Source organism: Pestalotiopsis fici, assembly GCF_000516985.1.
Source record: "Pestalotiopsis fici W106-1 unplaced genomic scaffold PFICI_Scf_9, whole genome shotgun sequence".
In the NCBI taxonomy this organism is placed as follows: domain Eukaryota; kingdom Fungi; phylum Ascomycota; class Sordariomycetes; order Amphisphaeriales; family Sporocadaceae; genus Pestalotiopsis; species Pestalotiopsis fici.
Window position 1 is genome coordinate 1,862,746 of NW_006917099.1, and position 20,055 is coordinate 1,882,800.

The 20,055-nt window shown below is 49.2% G+C and overlaps 5 protein-coding genes across 5 annotated transcripts; 2 read left to right on the forward strand and 3 right to left on the reverse strand.

Moving 5' to 3' along the window:
- Nucleotides 1-804: 804 nt before the first annotated feature.
- Nucleotides 805-9,468, forward strand: PFICI_11984 (uncharacterized protein; the record flags this gene model as incomplete). Its single annotated transcript, XM_007840565.1, has 11 exons — nucleotides 805-993; nucleotides 1,087-1,231; nucleotides 1,297-1,565; nucleotides 1,660-2,002; nucleotides 2,099-2,189; nucleotides 2,243-2,399; nucleotides 2,478-3,156; nucleotides 3,236-4,368; nucleotides 4,484-7,626; nucleotides 7,680-8,187; nucleotides 8,236-9,468. The coding sequence occupies 11 exons, from the start codon at nucleotides 805-807 to the stop codon at nucleotides 9,466-9,468; spliced, it is 7,890 nt and encodes a 2,629-aa protein (XP_007838756.1).
- Nucleotides 9,469-9,788: 320 nt separating this feature from the next.
- On the reverse strand, nucleotides 9,789-10,872 carry PFICI_11985 (uncharacterized protein; the record flags this gene model as incomplete). Its single annotated transcript, XM_007840566.1, has 2 exons — nucleotides 9,789-9,995; nucleotides 10,162-10,872. The coding sequence occupies 2 exons, from the start codon at nucleotides 10,870-10,872 to the stop codon at nucleotides 9,789-9,791; spliced, it is 918 nt and encodes a 305-aa protein (XP_007838757.1).
- Nucleotides 10,873-12,000: 1,128 nt separating this feature from the next.
- Nucleotides 12,001-13,913, reverse strand: PFICI_11986 (uncharacterized protein; the record flags this gene model as incomplete). The annotated part of the gene is made up of 2 exons (XM_007840567.1): nucleotides 12,001-13,624; nucleotides 13,681-13,913. The coding sequence occupies 2 exons, from the start codon at nucleotides 13,911-13,913 to the stop codon at nucleotides 12,001-12,003; spliced, it is 1,857 nt and encodes a 618-aa protein (XP_007838758.1).
- A 2,334-nt stretch (nucleotides 13,914-16,247) lies between these two features.
- Nucleotides 16,248-16,679, forward strand: PFICI_11987 (uncharacterized protein; the record flags this gene model as incomplete). The annotated part of the gene is made up of 1 exon (XM_007840568.1): nucleotides 16,248-16,679. The coding sequence occupies one exon, from the start codon at nucleotides 16,248-16,250 to the stop codon at nucleotides 16,677-16,679; it is 432 nt and encodes a 143-aa protein (XP_007838759.1).
- A 454-nt stretch (nucleotides 16,680-17,133) lies between these two features.
- Nucleotides 17,134-19,005, reverse strand: PFICI_11988 (uncharacterized protein; the record flags this gene model as incomplete). Its single annotated transcript, XM_007840569.1, has 1 exon — nucleotides 17,134-19,005. One exon carries the CDS (start codon nucleotides 19,003-19,005, stop codon nucleotides 17,134-17,136), a length of 1,872 nt encoding a protein of 623 aa, XP_007838760.1.
- Nucleotides 19,006-20,055: the final 1,050 nt, after the last annotated feature.

Here is a 20,055-nt window from a genome sequence, read left to right on the forward strand (position 1 = left end):
TGCTTTGTTGCTGTATATCGTATAGCTAAATAAATGTAATGGTGGAGACATGAAATATCCAACTCATGAATATTGAATGACATTTATCCTTGTAAATGTGGAGTTTCTGGCTTGAACACGTCAATCTATTCATGTATCGGGTCTCGCTTAGATTCAGGATTACTGTGTGGGAGCATCCTGCATCCTCTTGGAGAAGTCCTATGCCGGTTCACCTGCAGTAGCACTGCAAAATACTCTTTGCATCAATCAGGCGTTGTCATCGTGAATAATATTGTCTAGACCTGCAGTCATTCCTGGGATTCGGATCCTTCGTGTCGGCACGTTCCATTCAATTTTGCAGTGGTACAGATTCGCGACAAGGATGCGAGCAACTTTACGGAGAACTTACCTTTTTGGGCCTCCCCAGACACATTGTGATATATGTACTAACCGAGTTGGCACTGCCCTGCAATCATCTGACGAGAGTAACAATCGGATCAAGGAAGTACTGTTGCAAGCTCAGGAAAGGGCCTATTTTTCGGTGTTGTTAGTGATGCACATACGCTGAGCAACAGGCGCCCGTAATAAACAACTGTGAAAAATTGCATTTTCTTCTAGTCTATTTTGAGTATAACAAATGTAACATGTACCTCGTCAATCATTTTCAGATATCTAAAATTTGGCGGTTATCATGGTTGCTGACAACTTATAGAAAGTGTGGCCATCTCGCCATTCTAATGATTTATGGCCAAGGCCACTTCTTGCTACTCTATCTCGACATTAGATCGGTGACATACAGTGACAATACTGCCTCGATTTACCATCATGGAAGTCAAACACCCTACAGAGCCCATTGCAATCACTGGGTTTTCCTTTCGGATGCCCCAGGATGCTATCGACGAGTCCGGCCTATGGAATATCATGGAGAAGGGACTGAATGTCAAAACAAAATGGCCGGCGTCTCGATCCAATCCAGATGCATTCCACGACAATGGGTCGAAGAATCCAAATACAGTGAGTTGTTCTGTCGTTGAGGGCCAGCCCTGTCACATCTCTCTTGTGCACTTTGCGCCGTGATACTGGATGCTGATTCCTAAATTTCCACAGCTACCCAGCCACTATGCACACTTCATGAAAGAAGATCCGGGTGTGTTTGATGCCCCCTTCTTCTCCATAACGCCCAAGGAGGCTGCCTCGATGAGTCCCAGGCAGCGTCAAGCATTGGAAGTGGCATATCACACATTTGAGAGCGGTAGGATGATCCCATTATCAAACTCAATGGTTGCCCCCGACTGACCGTTCATGTCTTTGATCTAGCTGGTATACCAATGGAAGACCTTCGTGGAAGTCTGACGGCTGTATACGGTGCGTCCATGGCAGATGACTGGACGCTCATGTCGTCCAAGGATGCCGAGATGGTCCCACGAATGAGTATCACGGGGAATGCAGCAAGCTTGCTGCCAAACAAGATCAGCTGGTTCTTTGATCTTCGCGGACCCAGTGTTCATGTTGACACGGCTTGCTCAAGTGGTTTGACTGCATTGGATCTAGCATGTCAGAGTATCCTTTCCGGAAATGCAAAGGCGGTATGGCTCATTTATCCTCTCTGGAAGCAGAGGCTTCAGTCCTCTGCCAACTTGGATCCCCTCATTCGTTGACAATAACGCTAATGACATTTAGGCTCTGGTATTTGGATCCAGCACTCTGTTGACCCCAGAAGCATCCCTGCATCTTGCAAATCTAAACTTTCTTTCCCCTGACGGCTGTTGCTACAGTTTTGATTCCCGGGCCAATGGTTACGGCAGGGGCGAAGGCGTCGCAGCACTGTACTTGAAGCCTTTGCGGCAAGCCGTTAATGACGGAGATGTTGTGCGCGCCATCGTGCGAGGGACCGCCTCGAACCAAGATGGCAGGACCCCTGGACTTACCCAACCAAGCAGCGATGCTCAGATTGAGCTGATCAGGCATACATATGCGAAAGCTGGTCTAGATCTGAAAAAGACTAGATACGTTGAAGCACATGGTGAGTGACATTGGCAGCAATCGCTGTCTTGATTTCTTCTTTTTCTTTGGTTCTCCTTGCAATGTCTCAAAGTCCCAAGACTGACAGCTTGCCCAGGCACCGGCACGCCCATGGGTGATCCGCTTGAGGCAAGGGCATGTGGAAGAACATTCGGGGCGGAGCGGTCCCCCGATGAGCCGCTGTACTTGTATGTACTCATCGAAGCCCTGCACTCTGACCAGGCACTAACCAGAATCCCAGGGGCTCAATAAAGGCAAATATAGGCCATCTTGAAGGATCTAGCGGCCCAGCAGGTGTCATCAAGGCTATCATGATGCTTGAACGAGGAATAATCCCTCCACAGGCACTCTTTGAAAGCTTGAACCCTGCTATTGACGCTGCTACCCATAATATCAAGGTAGACGCCATTCTTGAACGAATGAGACTGTGACTACAGTCGAACGCATTTGGCTGACTGCTTTATTTCATCTTTTAGATCCCGACGGCGATAACCCCGTGGCCTGAGCCGGGCGTACGTCGCATTTCAATCAACTCTTTTGGTTTTGGCGGAGCTAATGCGCACGCCATTCTCGACGATGCTGTCCATTACATGCGATCAAACAACCTGCAAGGTTTTCATCATTCCACTGATGTTCCTGAGCTTGTGCCATCCGGCCTCAACGGGCTCACCCGCTCGTCACATTCCGCTGTCAACGGCGCGATCCATGGCGTTGATGCGTCGGCCACTTCAGTGCCCCAACTACTAGTGTGGAGCGCGGTAGATGAACCTGCTATTCAACGCATGCTCCAATCGTACGCAGAGTACTATACCAAACACATTACCGGTCGACCCCGGAAGCTTGCGCAGCTCGCGTACACTTTGGCTGCGCGAAGAAGCATCATGTCGTGGAGGTCTTTTGCAGTACTGGAAGATGACCTCGTTGCTCCAGGTCCCGAAGCCATAGATGAGGACTCTGCTACAATAACGAAGCTGCCAACAGCGAAGCCACTACGCGTCAACCTCGGCAAGACTGATATCGCATTTGTCTTTACAGGTCAAGGAGCACAGTACGCTGGCATGGGACTAGAGTTATTGCATTACCCCATCTTTGCAAAAAGCCTACAAAAGTCCGATGAGATCTTTAACAGTCTAGGAAGTGAATGGTCTCTTCTTGGTGAGTTCAAATTACTCCATCGCACTCGACCTAAAGCTATAATTATGTCTCAAGTGAAGGTCTGGTGCTAACTTTTGAGTAGATGCCATAAAAGATCAAGAGAAAATTGCCACACCCGAGTACAGCCAGCCGCTTTGCACGGCGCTACAAATTGCCCTGGTGGATCTCCTCCGGAGTTTCAATATCCTTCCTGCGGCCGTTGTGGGCCACTCGAGCGGAGAGATTGCTGCTGCATACACGTCAGGGGCATTATCGCATCACGACACTTGTAAAGTGGCATACTTGAGGGGCAAGCTGGCTGGACAATTGGCTCGACAACTCCATATATCTGGGACTCCCGGTGCCATGCTATCAGCCAATCTTTCCGAGGATGAGGTGCCCACTTACTTGGAGAACCTAGGACTCAGTGCACCGGATGAGGCCTCGGTCTGCCTGGCTTGTGTCAACAGCCCCAAGAATGTCACGCTGGCGGGACCAGCAGACCTGATCGACACTGTGAAGGCTGACCTCGACAAGAGAGGCGTCTTTGCTCAAAAGCTCAACACTGGACTTGCCTACCACTCTCCTGCCATGCGTGCTATCGCGCAGGAGTATGCAAGCAAGATCGGCCCGCTGGAAGCTGGAAAACAATCTGGTATCCGCATGATAAGCTCAGTGAGCGGGAAGCCGGTGCAGTCAGACACGTTGGCATCGCCGCAGTATTGGGTTGACAATCTGGTATCCACAGTGCAATTCGCTGGGGCCTTGAAAGCCCTGACGACCCAGACGACTGCAAAACTTTCCGACAGCACAAGCGAACCACTGGTACTGACTGACTTGATTGAGATTGGCCCTCACGCGGCTCTCCGGCGACCTATAAAACAGACAGCCCCACAACTTCGTTATCATGCTCTGCTGCAACGCTCAGCTTCACCGTTGCAGTCCACGTTGCACTTGGTCGGCAGCCTATTCTGTCTCGGATATCCTGTCTCTGTCACCGCAGCAAACGGCCAAGATCAGGGCAAAACCCCTTACTTGATCGATTGTCCAGCCTACCCCTTTGACCACAGCCGGAGGTACTGGGACGAATCTCGCCTGAGCAAGGATTGGAGACTGCGGGAGGGTTCTGGAGGATTCTTGCTTGGCCGTCGAACACATGACTGGAATCCGTTGAGGCCAAGATGGAGGAACTTGCTTTGCGTCGAGAATGCTGCATGGCTAGGTGAACACCACGTAAGTGCCCCTTAACTGTATACCGTATCCTACGGACCATACGATGCATATACTGCTGGCATGGCCCTCCTATTTATCGCATTGTCGAGCAATGTGGCTCATGCTTCTATTTCAGGTAACTGGCACGCTCGTGGTTCCAGGGACTGGGAGTCTCGTCATTGCCTTGGAAGCTGCACGAGATGTAGTTGCAAGTAAAAACCGTAAAATCTCCGGTTTCAACTATAAAAATGTGGAGCTACTCTCTCCGCTTCGGGTTGGCCGCACAGCTCGAGACGCCGTGGAGATGGAGGTCCATCTCGACCAACACCAGCCAGCAGACGGAAAGGAATCAACATGGTTTCAATTTCGCATCTTTAGTCACAGCGACGGTCGTGTAACCAACACATGTACGGGCCAAATCCAGGTGCTCTTTGAAGAGGAAGCCACAAGTCTGTCTGCATACGAGCGCAAGTTGGAGGACGAGAAAATGCGCCGGCGATCACGAGAGATTCGCTCCCATTGCACCCAGCCGCTCGACGTGCGAACATTTTACAAACGCTTCCTCAAGTACGGGTTCCGCTATGGTCCGTCGTTCACAGTGGTGAGTGACACGATATATGATCCAGTCGGACAAATGTCAGCCGCTGGAAAAGTCAACTGGGACCCCGCTGCCCACGAGACAGCAGGTGATAGTCCTGTTCACCCAGGAATCCTTGATGGAATCTTGCAGGTCTTGCTGGCCACAGCACCAAAAGGGCTCAAGGGTACTTCGACCATGATTCCCCGGCGGATCGAAAAGGTCTGGCTGTCGAACAGAATTTGGTCCAAGATGACTAATGCGGTGCACGTCGCAAGTGCATTAGCAGGAGCTGCCGATGACGGGAACCCGTCTATGAATTTTTGGGCATTGGCAGATGATGACACGCCGTTGTGTTCCGTGGAAGGAGTTCAGTGCACCGAGATCTCTCGACCTGATCAGCCCGAGGATGAGCTGGTGGACAGGCGGCTTCTGTATAGCATTGACTGGAAGCCAAGGCTCAGTTCGCTCGCACCGGGGCAACTGCAAAACATTTGTGACACAACATCTGAGCGCTTGAATAATTATGACTCGGAATGCAATAAGATGGCGGCCTTTTTTCCCAAAGTCGAGTTGGCTCTACGGTCAGCGGCAAAATCAGCTCTGCACACAGTGCCGGAGTCTTGTCTCAGCGACCTCCCATCCTATTTCAGCAAATATATCGACTCTCTGAGATGGCAAGGCACAAACCAAAGCGCAGAAGCAGCCAACGACAAGGACCTCAGCCCCGCGGCGCTAGAGGCCCTTTTGCAAGAATGCGAGGTTGAATACCCTCAGTGGCACCTCTTCCCTGCCATTGCTCGCGCCCTGCCATCCATTCTCCGCAAGGAAACCGATCCACTAGAGCTCATGTTTGGAACGGGTGCCGCCAAGGCATTCTACACCAATGTGTACGGCAGCCACATGCTCTCCGGCGGTTTCCAGACTTTTATCAGCTTGGCTGCTCACGAGAATCCTAGACTGAGAATTCTGGAGGTGGGCGCAGGCACGGGAAGCTTTACGCGACACATTCTCTCCACTCTACACGGCATTGAGAAGGAGAGAGGAGGCACAGCATTCGAAGAGTATGTCTTTACAGATATCTCCACATCCTTCTTTGCAAATGCCCAAACCGAGTTCAAAGATCACCTTGCAAGAATGTCATTCAAGCCGTGGAACGTTGAACATGACGCGGGCGGAGAGCAGGGCGGGCTAGAAGCTGGGAGCTACGATATTATTTTTGCCGGCAGCGTCCTGCACGCAACATCAAGCATTTCAAAGTCGTTGCGCCATCTCCGAAAATTGTTGAAGCCAGGAGGCCATCTAGTGTTGCAAGAGATTACCTCTGCACAGGTCGCTTGTGTCAACATCGCGTTTGGCACGCTAGAGGGATGGTGGCTCTCCGCGGAGAAATGGCGACAAAACGGACCACTGGTAACCCAAGAGCACTGGAATCGCGTGCTCAAGGATAATGGCTTCCAGGGAATCGGCCTTGCTTTGAAGGATTTCGAGGATGACGCGTACCACATTAGCACAATTATGGTGTCGCGAGCGTCTGATGCACAAGACGACTTGCCGACTCAGGGCAAGCCAGTCGGTGCTCCCCGAGCACAACGCCGTCTCATCACTGTCAATGACCAAGAATCAGCTTGTCAAACTTCCCTGGCGACAGAGCTTGGCCTGCTGGGCGATATCGAGCAAATTGTTGTCAACTTTGCCACCATTGGTCCTGAATGGACGGCATCGCCTGGCGACGTCGTTGTATGTCTCATTGACGTCGGAAGTCCCCGCTTTGCCGATCTCAGTGAGCAAGACTTTAAAAGATTCCAGTGGCTCATTCAGGGCTCCAAGAACCTTTTGTGGGTTGGCGGAGGTGCAGGAGATATCTCCCAATCGAGCAAGACTGCTGGCTCTTTGCCATTCGATCCGCGGAGTGGGATTGCGACTGGAGCCTTGCGAACTATTCGTTCCGAGGAGAGCCATAAACGCATCGTCTCTCTCATCATCGATCAAGCACAGAACTATGAGATAAAAGATATGGCCACTTTCGTTGCCAAAATTCTCGATTCTTGCTTTGCCAAGGACGAGTCTCTCAACAGCCCTGAAGTCGAGTTCGCTGTCCAGGATGGACACATTACGATTGGGCGCCTAGCGTATGAGAAGCAGCTTGACGACGAGCGCGAGTCTCACGCACGACCACACGAGCAGATCCAGGATTGGTCAACCGGGCCAATGTTGGCCCTTGAAATCGAAAAGCCTGGCATGTTGGATTCGCTACGCTTTGTTGAGGACCCATCTTACAATGACGACCTTGCCGATGATGACGTGGAGATTGACGCCGAGGCATGGCCAGTGAGCTTCCGAGATGTCTTTAGTGCTCTTGGCAAGGTCGGCAATGGAAAGCATCTTGGATGGGAATGCGCAGGCATTGTCACCCGGGTGGGCTCTGAAAGCTCGAAACATTTCAAGCCCGGCGAACGAGTTGTTCTGGGTACATTCGGCTCAATCAAAACTCGTCCCCGAAGCAAAATGCAGTTTGTATTCAAGATTCCCGACAACTTGTCAAGTATTGACGCAGTTTCACATGTCAATCCTGGCATGACAGCTTGGCATGGTCTGGTCAATCTTGCTAGATTGCAAAAGGGCGAGAAGGTGTTGATTCATTCGGCCGCCGGTGCTACGGGGCAAATGGCAATGAGTATCGCCACAATGATTGGGGCAGAGTGAGTTAATTCCCGGTCCGCACGTCATGTCCTTTGTTACTAACCCTCAATAGAATTTATGCCACCGTTGGCTCGGACGAGAAGAAGCAGTTTCTTCAAAAAGAGTTCAACATACCAGAAACCCGCATCTTCCAAAGCCGCGACACGTCCTTTGCGCAAGGTATTGCACGCACAACAAATGGGCAAGGAGTCGATGTCATTCTAAACTCTCTCGCCGGGGAAGGCCTGCAAGCTAGCTGGGAATGCATCGCACCTTTTGGACGATTCATTGAAATTGGCAAAGTTGACATCATGGCCAACGCCTCGCTCCCAATGGGTATATTTGCCAAGAACGTCACCTTTGCCGCTGTGGATCTGGTGTCGATTGTCAAGGCAAACCCTGCGCTGGGAAGACAACTTCTGGCCAGTACAATGGAGCTTGTTGCCAAGGGCTCACTGCAAGTGCCAAAGCCTTTGCACTTGTATCCGATTGGAGAGACTGAAAAGGCTCTCAGATTCATGCAAAGTGGAAGCAGCACTGGCCGCATCATCATCACCAAGACAGGGAATGACCAAGTGACTGTAAGTGAGAAGTAGCCCAATACATTTGACCACACTGACACATGACAGACATTCCTTGTTCAGAGAAGCGAGTGGCGCTTTGAATCTGATGCCACATATGTCATTGTCGGAGGTCTCGGAGGCTTGGGCCGTGTGATAATCGACTGGATGGTATCCAAAGGCGCCAGAAACTTTCTCGTCCCTTCACGCTCCGGCGCCTCATCCCAAGCCGCCTCGGACCTCGTGGCCCGACTAAGGGGTCAGGACATTTACATAGCAACGCCAAAATGTGACGTCTCCTCGGCCGCCGAATTCTCAAAGGTCCTGAGAGAACACACAGATTTCATGCCTCATGCTCCAATCAAGGGATGCATCAACTCCGCAATGGCACTTCAAGATGCGATTTTCAGCAACATGACACACGACCAGTGGAGTAGGACTATTCAATCCAAGGTACAATCGAGCTTAAACCTGCACAATCTTCTGGCTCCTGACGTGGACTTCTTTATCATGTTGTCTTCGCTGGTAGGCATCTACGGTGCTATGGGTCAAAGCAACTATGCCGCCGGCTGTAGTTTCCAAGACGCCTTGGCCAGAGCTCGTACTGCCTCCAAGGCGTACCAGGGTACCTCGGTCTCGCTGGATCTTGGATGGCTGCTCGATGCCGGTATCGTCAGCGAGCGCGAAGACTACCGGCGGAAATGGGAGGGTGCTCAGGATATTGCCGGCGTCGGCGCCACGGACCTGATTGCGGTCCTGGATCACTTTTGCGACCCGGCCCGGCACTCAATGTCGGCACCGGACTCATCGAGCTCTTCCCATGGCCGCAATCAATTGCTGGTTGGCGCGGTGATTCCAGCCGACCTGGACCGTCATGGCGAGAGCATCCCGCCATCCATGCATTATCCCCTGTTTGATGGGTTCCGAGTTGACCCTAGTAGAATCAATGGCGGAGGCGGTTCCCTGAACTCGGTACCCGAAACTCAGAGCGCAAGTGCTCGGTTCCGGGCAGCCACGTCGTTTGAGGAAAAGTATCATGCCGTCATTGATGCCCTCAGAGATAAATTAGCTCGGGGTTTGGACGTTGAATTGAGCGACGTGGATATAGGCAGGCCTGTTTCTAGCTACGGGGTTGACTCCTTGATGGCGGTAGAGCTGCGCAACTGGATGCGGAAAGACTACAATGTTGACATTGCCGTATTTGATATTTTGGGAGGGACTACGGTGACGGGCTTGAGTCGGCTTGTCGCCACCAGGGCAGACGAATCGGCCAATGGACACGGCGAGAGAGACGCAGAATAGCTGGTTGTCAAGGTTGTAATATGATTCAAGACCCGTTTTTTGTACACATAGTCAATCAACACATTTGGGATATATAAAGTAGAACTGAAACTTCTAATTCACTGAATGAGCAACAAGACTAATAATTAACCCGCCTATTAATATATTTACGCCGCGGTTATGAAATGAAGCCGCTCTTGCTTAATTAAACTAAATAAGCCTTTTAATCACTTCGAGGTATGTGACCCTGCCTCCATGAGTCTGCAGTGCAGCCGATGGTAATATGTTCGCTGCCTATAAGAGAAGGATATCCTGATGCCATTCTCTTGATTATTGATTTATTATAAAGTACCCGAGTCCGACAGAGGCGAGACAAGGTCGTTAGGAAATGCTTGCTGGCTGCTGATGCTAGATAGATCTCGCATATGCGTGTCTGCATCTACAGGCAACTCAACAGCCGACGCCACATTATGAGGCAAGGTCGAGTTGGTCTCGTTTCCCCAACCCCTGGACCACCAGTCAATTTGCTCCTTGGGCCCCTGAAACCACTACAACAATGCGTGTCAGTAATTGCCTTTCTCGACATGATGAACAAGTCTCGAGTAGCTCTTTTGAGTATTATGTCCGAGTTGCTCTATTATAGCACCGTGTTGGGGAAGGTGTGCTCATGAGATAACCCAGAACGGGTAGATGATGATATTTGAAATTACTTACCCACTGATCCTCGAATCCATTGTCGACCGTCATCAACGCAATTGAAAGCAGTCTTAGATCTTTGTCGTGATCAGATAATGAAGCGCTGCGAGAGGACCTCGAGGAAATTTGTATTTGCTTCGGGTGAATCTGAGAGTCGGGTGTTCTGTCCGCAGTGTCGTTTCGTAATGTATCAAATTGGTCACCATGCCAGGCGGACGCCGATGGACCTGGAGTAGCTTCCGCCAGATAAGTTACCTGGGGCAAGGCTGGTAGTTGCTTCCAAGTACTGAGATGTTGTACACTACGGCTGGTGTTTGAGGACCTAGCAGAGGGAACTACCTTGAGCTCAGGATCCCAAAGTCCATCATGGAGTGATGTTGTGGTGTAAAAGATTTTGGAAGACCCTTTCTTTGCGTCTATTGATCCAGCACTGAGTCCGTGGCTCGGACGCCGCCTTTCATTCTGCCTGGATGGCATTACTTCCATAACGTTGCAGCGGACTTGCTGGTTTGGATCCAGCGGGTCAACATGACCACGTGGCTGGCAATGGTCGGCGGTCCTTTTGCAGTGCTGATTTGTCCGATGTTGGTTCTTTCTTACAGCTGGAGGTCCCACGTGTGCGGATGAAAGCTCGGATGGAATGGTAAGACTTTTCTCGAGACGCTGAAGATTATGTGTCGTGAGGGGGGCTAGGAAGTCGTCAGGTGCATGTCGGTGAAAACCACCCATCTTGACTTCCGGGTGTATGACAGGTGGAAAGCCAGATTACGTTTTATACCAAGGGACGAATGATTCGGTTCTTTATGCCGGCTTATTGAGGTTTTCGAGTGCTCGAGAGCAGGGAGGAAAACTTTTCAACGATTTTGATGATCTTTAAATGTTTTCGAACAAATGCCGATGGGAGTTTTGTGTCGCAGGCATAAGTGGAGGGTCGAAAGAAGTAAATTATTCCATAATATGCACCATAGAGACAGAGTTGACAATAAGAGTGATATATCAAGGGCTTGGCTAGTATAAAGATAGTAGGATCGTATGATCAATTGAGTCGAAATGAAGATCGCGGCCCCCGAGTCATGATCAATTGGTTCTGAGAGGTGTGAATAGCTGAGCTAAATTGCTCCACTGTTCTGTAAGCGTCGGTGATCTTGCGAAATAACAATGCGAAATGAGTGGCCCTTGCGCGGGTGTATTCAAGACCCGCCTCGCTTGTGTGTCAGAAACTCGCCGTTTTGGTGAGAACGAAGGAAGCTCCATTTTTGTAAACAGCCAAAAGTAGTTTCAGAGGCCCGATATTTTCATGGAATGGGTCAAAACAATTGTTCAAGGGGAATTTCCACAGCCACGTTTCAATGTGCCACTATATAACTGAGCACACCGCCACCGGACCAGGACTACTGTGTATCCTGTTCTGCCTTGGTAAATAGAGCTCGGTCGTGCCCCACAGTTTTTCCATTATGGGCCGTTGTGACTATAAATATCTTCCATGGAAGAGCTCCTTTGTTGAGATGATTGGCGGATCACGGCTCCCATTCAAAAGGCCTAGTATAGGATTTAAGAGGATCCGTACCTGTCTCGGGCCCGAATAACAGCACGAGATCCTGATCCAAGACTTTATTTGTAATGTTATTGACTTTCCAAAGCCATTTTTCTGTGAGGTGGCAATTTCTCCATAAGTCATTATGGGTTTAGTATAAGCGATGTTGAGGCCCGGATTCATGTGCCCCAAAATCTCGATACCACTGTTCCACCTATCAGCATTGCCTCTCTTATAGGCACAAGAAACGCGGGGAAGCCACGGAAGTTGAGATACCACTTTCAGAAGGACTATCCAATCTATTAATTGTTTACCACCCTTGCTCAAATAATTGTCACATTGCCATTCGTGAGATATGTAGAGGCAATGTGGAGGGCTCCAAGACTGCTGGGGCCGTAATTACCAGCAGCCTGCGTGATGCGGGTGCCGTTGATTGAGAAATTCTTAATGACAAACCCCTCCAATGCTGCCACGGTCCCTGTGGAATCCGTAAAGAGTGGCAATTCACTCTTATAGATACCGTTTGTCTTTACACTAAAAGCTTCGAGACTGATGTTCTCCAGAGTAAAGTTCTTGTAATTCGATAATGGGCAGATCCGCATCAAGTTGCCTCCTATACCTTCTGCTCTGATATTGCCAAAATAGACATTTGACATTATCTTTGACAGATCTGCATTATTCGACAGAGACTCGGAGATGTCATAGACTTGGTTAGCTCCAATAATACTGGGGTGCGAGCCATTGCTGCTGTATCTCATGTGGATGACGTTTACACCATTGACAGTAATGTTGTGTATGTTTCGGGATGCCCAACCATACTGAATGATGGGGGCAGTCTTGCCCTTCCAGACAACGACATTCTCAACCAATACGTTTGATCCATAGGTTTTGATCGTATCGTCTCCGGAGTGGTAGAAAGTATCGCGAACAGTGGAGCCCTTGTACAATGTCGTCCCGTCTGTCTGGCCAAAGTAGGCACCAACTTGCTTGTAGTCAAACTGGCGAATGGAGATGGTGGTCAAGTCTCCCTTGAAATCAATGGAGTTGAACGGGGGGGCATTTGTTGTTGGTCCGGCGAGCAAGAAGGTTTGCTGTACGTTGTCGGTACTGTCTCCGGTCCACATACGTAGGGAATCACTGTTGCTCTTTGTGTTGGTGTAGTTCTCAGCCGTATTGGCCTGGTAGACATATCTCTCGCCAGACAGCACGCCGTGGCCTGTTGCTTTTATCAAGGTCGCTTCTGTGGTGAATTGCATCGCGCCTTTGACATAGGCGCCGGGAGACAAATAGACCCAATTGACAGAACTTGACAGTGTCGCGTGAGTGGTTGCTGGCATGTAGTGCACTCCAGGCATGAAATACACTACTTCATTGCTGATGGAACTAAGATCTGGGACGTCTCCAGGGTGTACGATATAGGTTGTCGCTGCTGTTTGATCTGGCACCAGATCATCAGATGGGAACGGGCTAGCAAAGATGAGAAGAGCATCATGCGGCTCAGTCCCCATGATGGGGTTTTTATCGGTGAACGACGAAACATAATTCGGTCCATCCGAGTGCCAGTTCTGGACAAAGTCACAAGTCGTCGTCGCACAGCTGTCATGGTAGTCGTACAGATTGTCCTTGAACTCGACCGAGAATCTGAGTCCTTGGGCACTATACGGTACAAGTATGTATACATTGCCAGCCCCGTCATCCGTGACCGTCAAGTCGAGGTTTGTTGGACGAATCACTACGTTGCTTGCCACTGATGGGTTATCTCCGCGACGGGTGACTTTGACCCATGTGTCCGATGAATACAGAAATTGCGTCCAGGCCATTGTAATCCAAATATCGGCTTCTATCGTAACAGCATCGTCGGCGGTAGTGGTGGAGGTAGGATCACCAGGGATGATGATATTGCCTTGGCCATTTCGAGGGATGGTCTCGTACACGAACGTGTTGTAGCTGAAGACTGAGGTTAATAATGGCCGTTGCAGCGCAAATTACCAAGGAAATCCTACTAAGTGTTTGAGGTATCTACAGTTGATTTTACCCACGCAGAATAGACATGCGATTGCCGGACATTGCCCTCTTGAACTGGAGTCTCATAATTGATCTCGCCATTTTCGTGCCACCACGTCTGCAGGCTGGATAGATCCGCGGTTACATTGTCAGCGGCTATGGTGTCTGCATAGGTGCCGGGAAGCAAGCACGCCACACGTAGAAGAATGAGCCATGGTGTAAAGCGCCGCATGGTGGGTCTCTTGGCCTGAACCACAAGTTGGGTTGGAGAGGAATAGTGATGGAGGCCCAGTGATCGGCCGTGCCCGCACCGACGGCATTGTGTAGCATTAATAGGAAAAAAGGTGTTGATCGAGACGGGCTCTGTACAAGCAATCATTCAGCTCCTCTCGAATCCACTAGGGAGAGATAGTCTTTGTCCTTTGACATGTTCAGTCCAATAGAATCGTTTCGCAGGATTCTGTCTTTAATCTCTGTTTGAGAGCGAAGGATCCCGCTAACGAAATCAAATGCGATGAGAGGGTGCGAGCGCTGGAGATGTGGGGGCGGGTGCGAGCTGCAGATGCGAGGCGTGGAGTCGATAAAAATGAGACTTATTATTCGGGCAGTGTGTACTTTTTTATCCGGGCAGTGCTAACAAGATACTTTCCCTAATAACTTTCCAAGCCTCGATCGCATTAAGCTCAAATTTGGATAACAGAGATTTTATTAATATATAATAATATATACCAAATTTTATTTATATCTATTTTGATTTGAGAGAGGTATATGAATAAAAGGAAGTGGCTTACGTACATACTTGGTCTCTAATGGGACTTAGGCCTGGACGATACGTAGCATCTACCATAAACCACACAATACAATCTTCTACGCCAGCACCAGCTGGAAAAAAAAAACAGCGACGATTAACTCTAAATCAGGATCCATTTGTCTATTATTTTTTTTTTCTTTTTTTTTCGAGCCGTTAAAATAGAAAAATATGGCTATGGAATTAGGTGACACACAGCCCGGATAAAAAAGTGGACACAGCCCGAATATTAGCTCTCATAAAAATAGGCTCAAAGAACCGATCTCGAAAAGCTAATCTGCGTTAATCCTTACCCCGGAAATGGGGATTTAGGCAAAGACAGGCGCTATCAGTGCCCTGTGTCGTACTAGGTACCCACTAAAGTCTAGAAAAACTTCCACGTTTGCTGCCACAAAACCAGCGGTTCAACTGCCCTGCGACAAAAAGACGCTGTCGGATCGTAGAGCTCACGAGCATAGCTATGAAATAGCAGTTGCAACAGCAATTATTCGACCGTCCTTGGGTTCCATCTATAATGTGCGGTGTCAAGCGTCAATTTGATTGAGTAAGGCCTTGTTATCCTGATTCGCAATCTTGTGCTGTCTCTGATTTATCCAGGTTGACACGTCACTGGCTTACGTTTATATTGTATCTTTATTTCTCTGCAACCAGATGGTGTTTTGATGAAAAGCAATTGATTCTTATTTTAGAAAAGAACTTGCTATCCAAAGTACTAATCAAAGATTTTTTTTTCTGTAAAAAGAGCTTTGATTGTCGTGGAAGACTAAAGTTGTCCAAAAAGGAAATACACTTTGATAGTTCAAATGCCAGCTCGCCAACTTTACGTCGCGATGACACTATGCTCCGATTTCACGATCTCAACGGTCTCACCCTGCCTTTTGATCAATTGTGAACTTGAGCACGATGCCATCGGCTGGCTTCACCACGCGTGCTATCTGCATCAGACCACGAACTTGGTATACGGAGCCCATCGAGAGATCAGAGTGTCTATTGGATTTATCCACCCGTTCAAATAATTTGGTCGGGCGTGTGAACCCGGCGAGTCGCAGAATGACGTCGAAGACTCATTCGCTTGACAAGACTACCGCCCCTGCTGAGAGCCAAGGCTGACCATCATGGAGAACCCGTAGGTGCACAGTTTGGAAAGGGCGTGATCTGCGGACTTGGCAATTCCTTCTCGCAATTTACGCTCGCAATGTGCCTATAATGGTTCTTGACGCCTATTCAGGTATGTCGTTGCTGGGCAGCCTTGAGCGCCAGATCCAAGTGCGTATCAATCTAGTACTCAGATAGTCTTAGCAGCGGGAAGTTGGGTATGCTTTCCCTATCTTCATCGACATACTCATGTCCACATCAAAAAAGTCGATTCTTGCTGCTCTATGTCTATTTTTGCTGGGTTTTTTGAGGCTGAATCTATTCACTACACCACTAGACTTTTTACACAAGGATCTCAGCTAATATGTTTGAGTGGAAAATCTCGTCGATCATTATCTACATCGAGATCTGCTTTCTTTCAAAGTCTGATGGGTGACTTACAACGGTGATGCATGGTACACAATGGGCCCGTACACAATGGCTTGTTGGATCAACGTGGGAACTGGGCGAGAAGTTCTGAATGAAAGGAGTATAAGTATGGATATGTTCGCGCAACCTTCAATCAGTTTTCTTCGCCATACAGACAACCCTCATAACAACACATACAACCACATTATTCACTTTACAAAGTTCTGCAAACTCCACATATCATCGTCGTTCAAAATGAAGTCCCTCAGCCTTATCGTCGCTCTATCAGCCGCTGCTCTGGCCACGCCTACCAAGCGAGAACAAACCTACAAACAGGTGGTCACCGTGTGGTATACCGGCTCTTTCGACACTATCGGGGGCGAGACGGGCTCTGGCAGCCACCTCTACATCAAGGATGCAGCAACTGGCGAGACTATTGATACATACGACGGTGACAAGTCCGTCGAGTGTCTTGAAACCTGCCTCGTTCAGTGGCAACCCAGGTGTTTCGTCAATCAGAAGGACTTTGCCGCAAGCGACGACGGGTATGGCAACATTGTCAGTTGCCAGGTAACAGGTGCCGGAACTGGAGAAGGATCAAGTGACTGCGACGTCATTGGCGTTGGGTCTGCGTGCGAAAGCACCTGCACGGTGACTTGGGATGCTTTGACGGACGGAACCTGTTAGAAACGGATCCTTTAGGGCCGCTGCTGAACGACCTTTTCGGTAAAGCTTTTCTCTTATTTCACATTGAAAATAATTTGAAGTGGGACATTACTTGAAACTTTGAATAGTCGATTTGGATAAAGACATTCAGTCTCATCTTTTGAGTTGAAAGAGGTCGCGGGGAGGGGAGGAGAAGGATAGCAGCTGGTGCAAAAGTTAAGGTGTCAGGGGCTTATAGCAAACAGAGTGAGGGATCCAGATGATGATGATAGTGGTTATGTATACTCAAGACTGATCTCTACCTTCCAGATCCCTGCTGTGATCCTATTATTTATCCCCAGGGCGATGGCGATGCCGGAGCTAAGCCTCCAACTACAGAACCGTCGCCCGAACTAACCTTTTCTTTTTGTTTTGTTTTTAATATGTGAATCTAAATGTGATGGGCTTGGAACCGCCTGGTAACCTAGCCGCCTGGTCACCTGGATACTGCTGCTAACTTGAGTCGTTCCACAATGTGTAAATGACCCGCCTTTGACGCCAGACTGAGTGCTGTTTCTTCGTCGATACTTGTTTCTCTGACCCATGCTTTTGCCTGTAGCAATCTCTCGATGATATCAAGATGACCGGCTTCTGAGGCTGCTTGGAGCGCTGTCCGTCCGCTTCTTTGTGGTCCTGTTCCACCGTTGACATGAGCCTTTGCTTGGAGCAATCGTTCTACCACAGCAAGGTGGCCGCCATGGGAAGCAGCTACAAGTGCCGTTTCTAACCCAAATTCCTTCCCAATATTGACATCTGCCCCCGCTTGTAGCAACCGTTCCACTATTGCAAGATGGCCATTGCCCGACGCTGCCTGAATGGGCGACTTTTCTCTAAAGTAGCCGCCTCCGTTGATCTTTGCATTCGCTTTGATCAGGCGCTCTACAATAGCCAGATGACCAGCACCAGAGGCAGCCTCAAGTGGCCGGTGCTCTCCGAATCTTCCCCCCACGTTGACGTCTGCTTTGGCTTGGAGTAGTCGTTCCACGATGGCGAGGTGGCCGGCTTCCGATGCCTTGTGGAGTGCGGTACTTCCCGGCCCATTTGTAGCATTGACATGTGCTTTTGCACGGAGCAGACAATCTACAATTGCAACATGGCCAGCTCCGGCTGCTTTTTGAAGTGCTGTCTCTTTTCGAAATCTCGTCGTTGCATTCACGTTTGCTTTCGCCTTGAGCAATCGCTCCACCATCGCCAGATGCCCCATTTCTGTCGCCTCGTGGAGTGGTATCATCTCCTTAGAATGTTGGAATGACAGACTATTGACATTTGCTCCTTTTCGAAGCAGCCAGTCAATGATGTCTAACCGTCCCATTCTAATTGCTAGCGATAGCATTGATGGCCATCCATGGACCCCAATATTGGGGTCCACCATGCCTGTTTCCGACAGAAGTTTCATGACAAACCGGTACTCGCTTTGTAATACCCAAAAGAACAGCAAGGAAATGCTCCGGACTCCCACTGCCCTTTGACTCTCCGGATCATGCGAAAGGGGCGTATAGAAAATGGCGTCGATCCTGTCTTGTACTTTACAAAGTAGCTCTGCAAATTCTTTTTGGCATCTTCCGACCGAATCTCGCACTTGAAGTGCTGATTCATAGTACAACAGCGCCTCTGAGCACCTCTGTTCTGCAATTGCTAGATTGCCTGCATCAAGCGAAAGGATTCCGCATTTCAAAACCTGATTTGCTCTGGCAAGATGAACATCCGTGTCCGTGTTTGTTATCTCTTCAGACCATTCATTTGAGTGTGCCCATGCTGAATAGCAATCGTGTATAGTGAACATCTCTGGAGAGTAATTCCAATCCCAAACAAGGAGAAAATCGCGTTGAGGAACAGCAATCTGCTTGGAAACCGAACCCCATGTCAAATGCACATCGTGCTCGTCCAGGTACTTTGGGGGTTGCGCCGCTATCACAAGAACAGCTGAAAAGTCCCGATAGGCTCTAATGATGGTAGGCCTTGTCGCACCTTCGATCAGACAAACAATATCTCCCCTTTTCAAGGGGATAGACGACGTCTGGATCGTCCAAGAGACAATGTCGTGTCCCCTGAATGTTTCGGTACCAAATATGTCCCTCCAACTGACGTCAATGCACTGCCTGTTGTTGGTTCTCATATCATCATCCACAGCTTCAACGTAACCAAGGACGTAGCCTCTGGCTTTGATAACCACAGCCTCCATATCGTTCTGGCACTCGATACTGAGTCTATCAGACAGGATCAAAGCAGTTGCTCGTTTGAGTAGTTTCCCGAAATGCATCGTGTAATCAGTTATCAGTCCTGATTTTCCCATGTCATCCGAACTCATGCCGAGTAGCGCGTATATTTTGTCATGTGATCTGGTTGCCTTTCGGTCGTGAAACATATCGACGAGCTCGTCAAAGGGGCAAACACCTTCAGAACCTGCATCAATACTATATGCAGACCTGAATATGGACCCCTGACAAAGATATGCCACAGATCGGATGGTATGATGTAGGGTGTGCAATTCGCGCCGTGCAGTAAAAACTGATTCCAACAGATCCATAGCTAGTGCAAAAGCATACCCATCAAGTGTTGAGTGGCCACATCGAAATTGAATGCTACGGGCTGCGCCGACCTCTTGCAGAACCTGAAGTAATTAGCTAACAATCAAGGTCATTGAGAGGAAATTGTGGCAATACCCAAATGCGCGTGAACCAGTCTCTTTGGCAGAGCTTCACAATTCTGCTCAAAGTCGATTCCAAATCCGTAGACTTAATGATCTTTTGACTCGACCCAATGCTTCCGATCGTGCGTAAGTCGTCTATCGCTTGGTCGCTTCCATCTTCCTCCCACCCTAGCCAAACAATGACCAATCTGGCGCATGCATAGATCTTGTACATTATACGAATTTGCTCCACTTTCTCAGAATCATTGTCCTGGTTTATACAAAGAGCATCTACCCAGAGGATCCGCTCGAAAGATTGATGTCTGAGGGCCTTGAGCGCCGCATCAAGGTTGGAGGTTATGGGAAGTTTAGACCCGCCGATGGCGATGCTCTGAGACTTTTCCGGGTTTCCCCACACATATGATAGAGCTTAGTATGGATGAGAAGGTCCATTCAAGTCGGCCAAATGATATTCGATCAGTTCACCTACAAGTTGGTCGCCGGAATCTCGACTAGGAAAAAGGCGGAGTAGTCGCGTACTACCTGACCGCGTCAAAGACTGGTAGACATACTGACAAGACATATTTTCTGGATGGCAACTGAGTATAACATCCCTGACCACAGAGTTTGATTTGAGGTCTGGGTTATTGTTGCAGATGCCATTATTTTCGTGCCAAATAAATATCAGACTTCTATGCCGCGCGAACCTTGTAGAATACGAGGCAGTGC